The sequence below is a fragment of the Mesoplodon densirostris genome, chromosome 5 (genome assembly GCF_025265405.1).
Source record: "Mesoplodon densirostris isolate mMesDen1 chromosome 5, mMesDen1 primary haplotype, whole genome shotgun sequence".
Classification (NCBI taxonomy): Eukaryota; Metazoa; Chordata; class Mammalia; order Artiodactyla; family Ziphiidae; genus Mesoplodon; species Mesoplodon densirostris.
This window is the reverse complement of record NC_082665.1, coordinates 115,372,907-115,384,155: the sequence shown is the minus strand read 5'-3', so window position 1 is coordinate 115,384,155 and position 11,249 is coordinate 115,372,907. Positions and strand designations below refer to the sequence as shown.

Genomic DNA, 11,249 nt, shown 5'->3' with positions numbered 1-11,249 from the left:
AAGGTTGGACAGATTTTTTAAAATGTTCTTTTAATAACAAAAGAGCCAATTCCTGAATTCTCAGATTACATGTAATTCAAATTCTGCCGAGACCTTCTTTTTTACATATTCTGAAATAATCAGTTCTAAGACATAAGAGCATTCACTCTTTTTTCTTTTATTATATTTTCTCAAATAAACTTCCCAAAAGGAAGATATTTTAAGAGCATTTTCAAGCATCTTTGGCATCACATAAAAAAGAAATCTCGTGTAAAAAACGAAATGTCATCTGAACTTTTATAATACAAAGGCGCAATCCAATATGAACATATAAAATATATACAAATATAGTGCATGGTCAGTCACTTAATACAGCTCTCTACAAAAAAGTAACTTTAGAAATTAAAAAAAAACAAAGTAACCACTTAATCACAAAAGTCCTCCCTTCTTTCCCAGCCTCCAAGTTCCTGTTTAGTGTCCCGAGGGAAGAGAGATGGGTTGGGGAATTTAGGGGGAGGGGTGGCCTGAGCCCCTCAGTTCCGCCACGGCCTCCACATGGAGTCCGCCGTGAGCGAGGGGCCGCTGGAAGGCGACACCGCGTTGGGGCCCACGGAGGTCCCGCTGTTGCTGGTGTAGACTGGGATGACTGGGCCGCTGTGAGCGAAGGCCCCGTTGGGGATGAGGAAGGCAAACTGGCCGTCGGGAGCCGGCACCACCTGGAAGCCGCCGAACACCTTAGCCGCCTCTCCAGCCGGGCTGCCCAGCTTGCAGGGCGCGCCGCCGGGAGGGGGCGCCGCACCCCCGGGGATGGGCACGAGCGGCGGAGGCGGCGCGAACGGCGCGTGCTGCGGACCTCCGGGTCCCGGAGGGGGTGGCGGCGGCGCCTGTAAGGCGGGGTGCGGCTGCCCAGGGTAAGTCATGGCGTTGATCTGGGTCATGCAGTTGGCCAGGTGGCCGAGGAGCCGGGTGCGCACCTCGGTGTTAACGCCCTCACACGTGGACAGGAAGCGGGTCACCTCGTTCATGCACTCGCTGAAGCCGGCGCGGTACTTCCCCAGCACGCTCGGGTCTGTGCTTAGCGCGGCTGCGGGCCAGAAGGAGACAGACGGGTCACCGAACAGCCCTGGCCCCGAAGCCGACGCCTCCGCCCTGGGAGGTCCCCGCCGCGCGCCTTCCTGACCACCCGCCCGCGGAACTGCCTCTTGGCTACCGGGCTGGGTTTAGAAAAACCATCCGCCTCTCCACACTAGCTTGGCGACCGAACCCGAGACGCTCCCTCTCCGTTCCCTGTCGCTCCATTTAAACCGATCTCGAGCCTCAGATTTGCCTCCTCCCTACCCTCGCGCGATGTGACCTTGGATAATGCCCTTCCCCCCTTCTCTACCATCCGAGCCGTATTTCCCGTTCTGTAGTGGGGGAGGAGGGAGTGTTAAACCAGATGACCCCAGGCTCCACGCAGCTTAAAAACCGCCACGGTTCTAAGTCCTTTCGCCCCCACCCGCTTCCCCCACTGCCAAGCCGCCCGCAGCCCTCGCTGCTACAACCTCTCTCCCTCCCTTTCCGGAACAGTAACAACTTGGAGTTGTGGCTATAAATAAGCCCCAGACCGTGGGAACGCAAGAGTGAGCCAAGGCAGTAAAATGTAGCTGAATGCCTCTCACAACCACGGGCGGAAGTCTGGAAGAAATCACCGCGGGGAGAGAGGGACGCCCGCAGAGGGGGACGCGGCGAGCCGCCCTCACCCGTCATCTGCGCCCGCTGCAGGTTCCGGAGGTGCTTCACTGTCATTTCCAGAATGTCTGCCTTCTCCAGCTTAGAATGCCGTGAGCTCTGCACCGAAGAGGCAAGGGAGGAAAGTGAGAGCCCCGCCAGCGGCCTCGGAGTGCTGGGGGTCCCTCCCCGCCCCCGGCCGTGGTGGCGACATCCCTAGACCCCGGCTAGAGGGGCTCAGCCCTCCCGCCTCAGAGAATGCAGTGCAGGCGGAGAAGATCCCGCTGGCAAGGGGGTTTCACTCTTAATACCTGAGAAATAGTATTTTGTTTTTTTATTTAAAAAAAAAGCAGAATTACCCACTTACATCTTTCTTAAGAGCATCCAAAATCAGTGTTTTCAGCTGGCTCAGACTTTCATTTATTCTTGCTCTTCGTCTTTTCTCCATGATAGGCTTTGATGACTGTAAAGAAAAAAAAAAAAAAACGGCGCTGAGTTCCCATGGGACCGGCCATTTCACCCCTCGATTTTAAGGGAGAAAGGAGCCCACAACCCCGTCTTAATCTCTTGGGGCTGCAAGAGATGCAGGTACTGCCCTTACCTTTCTGTGCTCAGATGCTGTCTTTGGTTTATCCGGTGTCGTGTTGACACTGGCTGGGGTAGCAGCCACCGGGGACGAGGAATTTTTCTCCATTATATCAGCTGGCATTTTCTTTTTTTTTTTTAATCCCTAGAGAATTTTATTTTTGGAGTCCTTCACACAAAAAATTTGTTTTGTTTATATCCCTTCTACTTGAGACTTTCGCAAAACTACTGAGCAAGTGCTGAGGGTTTATTACAATATCTTATGGCTACTTGGTGATCGGTAGCGCAATTCCAGGACCAAGGAGAGAGGTAGACAGGGGATTCCACTGTTATCAGCACCAGCTCCGGATCCTGTGTGATCCCCAGGCCCTGGCGGCCTCTATATATATCTGGGACTGCACGCGAACGGCTCGTGTGAAACTTCCCAAACTTTCTTTCCCACAGTAACTTTCAGCCAATGGGAGGAGGAGACACGCGGCACCGCTCGTGGACCGCGCCCCCCCATTGGCCGCCAGGCACAAGGCCTGGCGGCCAATGGCGCGCGCCTGAGCCCGGGGCACCAGAGGCTACAACGTCAATCAAAAGGATTTTAACCCTTTGCTACTCTCCCTGCTGGGCTTTGCTTTAGAGAGGATTTTTCCGCATTGGGTTTGCTCTAGTCTAGTTTATTTCTTTTGGGGCTAGGGTCTTTGCTCCTTATTTCCGTTCATGTGTAACAGAACTGCTTTGACGCTAATAAGAAGTTCATTTGAAATATACTTTTAAAAAGGTTTAGAAGGGCACGGATAAAAGGTTATAATTGCAGTGGTTAAAAGGGGGGAATTGTGTAAGGGTGTGAGTTACGGAAACATCCAAGTGATTTCCCGCTTAGACTCCGCACATTCGGGGGAGGAGAGGGGTGAAAGTCGACCATGCAGAAAATGAACCAAAAAAATTCCTTCTTGCATGCAGAAAAAGTGCCTCCATCTTACATTTGCAGGTTTTTCAGAGCAAGGTGGTTTTTGATCCCCGCCCTCCCCCCCCCACACGCCCACCCCGTCCCGGCCCTCATTTCTCTTCTGGAGTTGGGGCCTTGGACCCCGCGCTTCCCCAGGAAACAATCAGAATAATTTCCAACTGAGCAGAAAGGAAATGGAATTTCAAATGAAAGATGAACAAGGGGGGCTTTGATGGAAATGCCTCAGGGACGCGCGAGCGTCCTCGCCACCCTTTCCCTTTCCACCCGCCGGCTCTCGATTCTGCCGCATGTTGAGGTGCCGAGCGGAGCGGCAGCCTCTCCCTCCTTCTCGCCCCGCGGGCGGCCGGGGCAGCCTCGGCACCCGGTGCGCGCGGGCCCTTTAAGAGCTACACCAGCCGAGCTGCAGTTTGACATCAGCCGGCCGGCAAGGGCGCGCCAGGAGCCGAAGCACGTGCCAGGATGTTTTATTGCCGCCGCGGCTGCGGCCCGATCGGGAGGATGTGTGTGTGCGTGCGTGTGTGAGTGTGTGTGCGCGCGCCCCGGGGGCAGGGAGGCGGGGGGCGGCGGCGGGCGGCGGAGCGCGGGGGCTGGTTCCTGGTCCCCGGGAGAAGCCAAGAAGGTAAATAGCAGCTGCTGTGCTCGAGCCTGGGAAAACCCCGCCCCCTGCGCTTTGGCCGGGGCTCATTGGCGCGCGCTGCGTGTGGGGTGTGTGTGTGTGTGTTTGTGTGTGTGTGTGTCCGGGCCCCCCTCCTCTGGCCCCCGCCGGGCCAGGAATCCGAGGGGGCGGCGGGAGCCGAGCCCCGGAGCTTACCACCCACCCACCCACCCCCAACTCCGCCGGGCCAAGGTCAGCCCTTCCGGCCGGGGAGCGCACGCCCTGGGGTGGAGAGTGGGGAATTATTCCAACCCCCCACTCCACCCTGATTTCGGGCTTGAGGTTTTAACTCTGCCGAAAGCCTCACTAGCCCGGGGGAGGGGTGGGGGCCTTCTTGTTTGCTCCCAGTCCCGGTCCTCCCTACCACCGCGGGGCCTCCGGCGCCCGCCGCGGTCACGAGATGCCTGACCGCACTTAGGAAGCGGCCGGGTCAGCCTCCTGCCTCCGCTCGGCGGCTACGGTTAAAGCGGCTTCGCGCCGCCCGCCCCTTCCCCGGGTCCAGGGCGGCCGGGCAGCTCCCCCTCGCTGCGCCCGGGAGGCCGCCGGCGGGCGGCCGGGAGGAGGCGGGCGGCGCGGGCGGCTGCGTGCTGCCGGTTGGCCGGGCCGCGCGCCGGGAGGAGCCGCCGCTGCCGCTGCCGGGTGCCACGTGGCGGGCGCCGGGCCGGGAGCGCCAGGGCTCTGGCGGCGGCCTCCCTGGGGGATTTGCCGCGCAGGGCGGGCGACGCACCCTGCCCCGGCCGGCCGGCCGCCACCGCCGCCGCCACCGCCTCCCTCCCGCCCGCTTGCCCGGGTCGCCGGGCCCCGCGCCCCCACCCCTTCCGCCCTTCCCGCCGCCCGGGAGCTCGGGGCGCTGCTCAGGGCAGCCCGGGAGCTGAGCGCGTCTTGTTTGATGTCGCCCCCCGCCCTCCCAGCCCTTCCCTAGGCTTAGAGGCCGCCGGAGGACTGGCACACATTTCTCAGTCACTTCATTCCTTCCTTCCTCTGAGCTCCCCACTGAGATAATGTTGTAAATGATTTCACCAGATCTCGTCCCGGATGAGATTCAGCGGTTCCCGACTCTGGGTGACCTTGGGCAAGCCCCTGTCTTCTCATTACGGAACGCATGCTCTGTGCCAGACACTGTTAAAAACCCTGGGATTACCACGACGAGCGATAGAATGGCAGCCTGTAAGGAGTTGCAACTCTGGAGGCAGACAGACTCTGATTTTCTGATTGATGACCGAGCATTCCTCTATTATTCCTTTCTTTTAGGGCTTGGATGATGGCCCAAGCCATCAGATCAGGAGAACCTAAAAGAAACACTGAACCACACCTGTATGGGCAACACTATTTCTGGTCTATATGGGGGGGGGGGTACAGGGATAAATACAATAGTTATTGCCCTCAGGAAGCCTAGGGCAGAGAGACACTGAACTCTTAAGCACAGCTGATATCTGCCTATTTCCACGTATATTCCTTTGGTAGGTCCTAGGTTCAAGAGAGACAGTTATATGTCTAGATAGAAGTGAAATGCTATGAAGTTTTAGGATAATTGAATTACTCATCAACTGGGGTATCCTGGAAAAATTCCTGGAGGAGGTGTCCTGTGCTTTGTATCTTGAAAAATAGGTAGGATTGGGGTGTTGGAAATGTGGTGAGTCATGGGGCTGGGGAGGATGGCAGTACCCATGGCACTGAAAGCCTAGACTTTGGAACTTGAGGTCTTTATTCAGGGAACATGGTCTGGAGCCTAGGGTGTGTGACAGCCAGGAGTGTAAGAAGGCACTGGAGGAGGAGGAGACATAAGGCCCTTAAACATCTTGCTAAATGACTTTGGATTTATCTTTAGACAGTGGAGAGCTATGAAATGCTCTCGAGCAGAGAAGGGACATCAAAGTTCTCCTTTAGGAAGATGGCTCTGGGAAAACGTGGAGAGTGGTTTGCAAGGTTCAGAGGCAGAGGGCCCAGTTAGGAGGTGCAAACCAGTAAAGGAGGTTCCTACCAATAAAGGAGGTTCCTAGGTGACAGGTGTAGACTGACACTCACCCGGAAGCACCTGCCTAGAACTAGCTCGCCTGGGCGTTGACTGCACATTGTCCAATGATCCAAGTTATTCAGAAACCTGCCTACCCTTTACTGCAATGTTCCCCCACAGCCTGGAGTCCAACCAAGGAATCCTTGTGACTGGGACCGAATTTACCTTCCAAGCCTCATTTCCGTCTTCCAGGACAGCCCTCAAGTCTGCAGCCAAACCTGTACCTCATTGCAGGCGAGTTTACTCACTCTTGCCCCTCAGGCTACTCTCTGGGATTTTTTTGTGTGTTTTCTTTACACACTGCAGAGTGGGCTGTGCCCTATCATGTTCTGAAGAAATGATGAACAATGCCTCCTTTGTTGACCTGCAACCTGGGCCAGTGGGGAAGGGCTTTTCCTTCTTATTTTAAACAGATGGAAAAGTGGTGATGACAGAAAATTGTCTGTTGCTTTTGAAAAAAGTGGAGTTTCCCTGTGTGTTTGACATCCTCTTGGTGAAAGGTGATGAGACTATGAAGTTACCCTGCTTTCTGCTGTGCAGACTTTGCAAGCTTCTTAAAAGGCTTCTGCTCAGCATCTGACTTTTTAAAAACTGCATAAATACTCTGACCCAGATTCTTCCAAGGAATGAAAATCTTCCCAGGGAAGATTGTTAGTTAACCCTTTCCAGGTTACCCCCAAATCTATGAGAGCCAGTGACTTCCTCTATTAAACTCTGCTATGACATTGACTGCTCTTGGGCCCTAATTAACTAGCAGGGCATGCCACCCCTGTCACTTCTAGCCTAAGAGCCTTTTTTCCCCCCGATTCTGTCATCTCCTGAGGATTTGGCACCCTGAAGGTGCATGGAGAATGTTGAACATAGTCAAGTTATGGTCTCACTGCAGTGCCTATAACAGCCTCATTGGCCAAATAGTTAATCAACAACTCGTTTACTGCCACTTTAGGAGTGCTTAGACTGGTAGAATGAGCAAATAATTTAAACACACACACACACACACACACACATTTTCAGATAGAGCCAGTCAAAATTTTGCCATGAATTTGTTTCTGGACCAAATAAACAAACAAACAAAAAACCAAGCCATGAAATTGTCAGCCCTCCATCCCAACCATTCAAGTAGAAACTTTCTTTGCAAATGTGCTCAGATGCTATTTTTCAGCATCCTTATTCTGGGCAGTGAAAATAGTACCAACCAACGGGACACTCTCTGCACCTTCTCAAATGGGTAACTAAGCTCCTAAACTCAAGAAAAGCCTTTTGGATTTGGAAAGCTCTTCTTAGAGAGAAACAGCCTTTATTTTTCCGTCTTCCTCATCCCCTCCGCCCCTCCCCCCAAAGCACAGAGAAAACTGAACCCTGTTCATCAGTGGAGGTCATTTCTTTGATCCCCATGTGAGACCAGCAAAACACCAGGAATCTCTCCCACTGTATCACGCCCAATAAATACAATCAGGGGCTGCTGTGTTTGTCTCCTTCCCCCTTTCTGCCTCATGAAGGGTGATTTTTCTCCATCTTATTGCATCACCTGTTTGCTTTAAACCATAAAACAAATAACCGCATCTCTAGTGAGACTCTCCTTTGTCCCTGGGTATCAGAATGGTTTCTGGGTTTGGTTTAAAGCTAAAGAAAGGAGAAAGAGTGAGAGAAGAAGAAAAAAGGTATTTTGCCTGAGGACTTGAAGCTTCCCCCCCAACCCCTTTTCCTCCGCTTGACTGACTTTCTCACACTCAGATTCCCTGCAGCCTGCCAGGGACGTGGTAGCTGCCCTGCCAAGAGCTATCCTGGGAGGGCTATTGAAAGAGCTTTGAGTAAGTACACACTGGGCGGATTTTCCCCTCCCCTCCATACCTGCTCCGCACCTGTACAGGGAGCAGTCCCACACCTATCACCTGATCGCAGCCCTTTCAGAGACCGTGAGAAAAATAAAGCCAAGGATAGAAGAGATGTTTGTCTCTGTAGGGCTGCAGCCAGCTCCCCACAGTACAAGTGCCCAGAAACAGCACATTCCTGCCCCAGTGTGCACGCGTGTTTGCCCTCGTGCGTGCTGGCTGGGGGCACCGAGAAGGCGAGGGAAGCCAGGCATCACCTGCATGATGTAATGACTGCCTTGCTGCCTTCGTCTTCTGGCATCTGCCTGACTGGTAGTTTTGTGATCCTTTACTAAAATCATTATTGTGGTCCCTCTAGATGAGTCCATATATGCTCATCACAGCAGAATTCACGACAGGGATTTCTGACCTTAAGGTTCACGGATGAACCCCCAGGGAACCCCCTGAAATGGAATTCAAAATTATGCCTCTCCATGCATATTTAGCAGGAGCTAAATACTTTTTGAATGAATGAACAAATGCATCATTTCCTGCCCCCCCTCCAAGGAGAGGGTCCACAGCTTTTAGCAGAATCTCAAAGCTTTTTTGATCCAGAAAGGTTGAGGAAGCTGGTCCAGGCAATCTCCGATTACAAGTGGGTACTCTAAGGCCCAGAGAGGGCCAAGGACTGGCTCAAGCAACATAGGGCCAGAATGGGGGCCAGAAGCCAGCTCGAAGCCCTTTCCATCACGCCACAGTGCTGTGGGCTTTGGGAAACTGAGGATGCGTTTACAGAGTTGTGATCACTGCCAGAACGTGGATTTAAAATAGACACTTTAAATAAATAAATAAATAAATAAATAAATAAAATAAAAGAGTTACTTTAATAAAGATACTTTGAATTTCCAGAACTTTTTTCTTCTTAATTTTGAGGCACTTGAGTGGCTCTGCACCCAGCATTTGGATGGAGAAAGGGATAGGCAAGAAAGCCAAGTGTCTACCCTCAGAAGAGGATTCAGGAATGCTTGCAGCAAGAGTCCTGGTTGCCATGCAGTGGCATTCGAAACGACCGCAACTCTGCATTCCATCTTTGATAAAAATAAGTTGCTACTTCTAAACAAAACTGCCTAGTTGGTTTCTGGCCAAGCTGGGACCTCAAACTGCAAATCGTGGGTGACGGTGGAAAAACAGAAACTTTTCAGCATTGGCTCATAGCAGGCTGTAATGCTTTCTGCTTCCCCCCAGCCCTTTGGAAAACTTGACCACAGCCAGTGGGACCAAGGGAATGTGCACTTTTCTAATGGGCCCAAAAAGAGGATGGTTGCCAGGAAAGCCTTTCCCATGGGATGGGGGCAGGGCACCGGGGACAGCTTAACTCCCACATTTGGCCACAGCAGCCATGGCGGGCAGGCTCTAAATGTGCTCTCAGCTAACCTTTTACTCTCTGAGCAGGGCTGCAGTGAGGCAAGCCTGCAAGCCCAGGGATGAAGGCGGGCATTTCTGAGGGATTGCACGGTTGCTGACTTGCACCCTTGCGTGTAAAAGGCTCAGAACTGCACGGGGGCTGGTGCCTGTAGGGACCTCTGGCAGACTCAGGAAGGTGGGGGGAAGTCTTAGCCCCTTGAAACCCAGGACATGGGTTTGCTGGGCTTGCTGATCGCTGCTCACATTGTGACATCAGATCAAGTTTCTCAAAAAATCAAAAACAGAAACAATGTAGCTAACCAAGAGAATTACTTGGATAAAACTTAGGGCCAGAAAGTGATATGGGATGAATGTATAAGGCATATTTTAAATCAAAGTCGCTGTCATTGTCACCCTTGCTTATTTTCCTCGGCTTATAGGAAAGGGATAGGGGAGGCAAAGTAAGAGACCTCACAGGTGGCTTAATGGGTCCGTTCATTGAGTGCATAGGAAAATTGAGCCTAGGAAGAAGTGACTAGACTAAGGTTTAACAGCTTCCCCAGAGAGGGAGGAGAAGGCCAGAATTAGGCTCGAGTTTCCGACCCACCAGTCCAGAAACCCGCCCCTCTGTATCTGTATGAGAAGAACGTTTGGAAATATCATCTACAGCAAGTGACTAACATGACCCCCAAAGATGGATTTTCCGGTTGAGAACCAGAGCTACCTGCTGGTAGGCGAGTGTGGTGGTGTGACAGAATATGCCCAGCACATAGCGTGGTTAAATGCCAGGCTTGCTGCACCGTGATTCCCTCTAGAATTTGCTCACCACCCTGTGACCTCTGGAAAAGAAGAGATCTTGATTTCTGAGTTCCAGGAGGCAGGAAGCTGCTCGCAGGGGCCACACAGAAAAGCAGAGGGAGAGGTGAGAAAAAGAATGAATTTTTCCAAGTGGTAGAGAGATGGTATTTGCATGTGAGATATGCATTTTCCTTTTATGTATCAGGTTTAGGGAACAAGAAAAGACAGTCCGGGCAGCTTCCACAACTGCCACTTAAGACTCTGGGGGGTTCTAGCATTTCGGGAGCTGGTCTCTTCCACAGAGTTGGAGGGTACCTGTCTTCTTGCCTTGTAGTATTTGACAGTGGACAAGGCACTTTATAGTTCATTACAGCATTTTGTCCTCATATATAGCCTTATAACCTAGCCTAGAAAGACATGGTGGAAGGCCCAGGGAAGGGGAGAGAGAGGATTCCAGTGGTTAGTTCAGGAGACCATGGGCTGTTGAGGGCACAGGATATAGGATAGACAAGCTTCCTGGAAAGTTGTACCTCTAGAGAAACAGGGCAGGGAGCTTAGAGGCCAGGAGAGAACAAACTTTCCTTTCTCAGCCACCGGCAAGAATAAGATGTCAAGAAACTGGAACAGAGGGAAGAAGGGAGAAGACGATCAATTTTTAGAGAGTATCAGTAATCCGGAAGACACATCTTGGGCGGGGAGCAAGGAGGAAGGGTACTTTCTTGTGGCAGGAAGCCAGGGTGGAGAAGGTGAAGGGAAGGAATCCCACTTAGCAAGAAAATGACTGAGCAGGTTCCGGAAAGGACATGGAAAGGTGATGACCATAGTTTTCACTGGGCTGAGGTTGAGCTGCTTAGTTCAGCATCTGGGACCTTCTGAGAGGCTTCCTGGAAAATCTCAGGAAGGGACGCCGGGTCTGTGACTGAGGGCCCTTGTAGAACTCTGGAACTGGTATCACTTTTCCTCACTAGTTATTTGTTCTATGCTTTTGTATTGCTATAGGCATAACACAAGAGCCCACAGACTGGAAGAAGCGGTGGGATTGTTTGGGGTGATGGCAGGGAATGGGGGCAGTATGGAGACTGCATCCTGCTCTGTAGCCAGTCTGAGGGTGGTCGTCCTGGAGAGAAGGCGGCAGGGTGACTCAGCAGAGGGGGAGGCAAGCACATCAAATTCTTCTAGTGCCGGGGGAAGGACCGAGGACCCAGGGTTCATCTCCAGCTCCCTGACCGTGTGGGCAACTGCCCACATACTGCAGTGCATTCTGGGTCCCGGCAGCCCAACCCTGCCTGTACTCTGGAAAGTAGGGGAGAGGAAGCTCCTTTTGCAGGGCTGGGC

The 11,249-nt window shown here is 52.6% G+C and overlaps 1 protein-coding gene across 1 annotated transcript; it reads right to left on the bottom strand.

Annotated features, from left to right (window-relative positions):
• Positions 1 to 210: 210 nt before the first annotated feature.
• HES1 (hes family bHLH transcription factor 1) lies at positions 211 to 2,617 on the bottom strand. Its single transcript, XM_060100137.1, has 4 exons — positions 2,291 to 2,617; positions 2,057 to 2,152; positions 1,722 to 1,809; positions 211 to 1,063 (listed from the first exon to the last, which is right to left on the bottom strand). Exons 1-4 carry the CDS (start codon positions 2,396 to 2,398, stop codon positions 513 to 515), a joined length of 843 nt encoding a protein of 280 aa, XP_059956120.1. The 5' UTR covers positions 2,399 to 2,617; the 3' UTR covers positions 211 to 512.
• Positions 2,618 to 11,249: the final 8,632 nt, after the last annotated feature.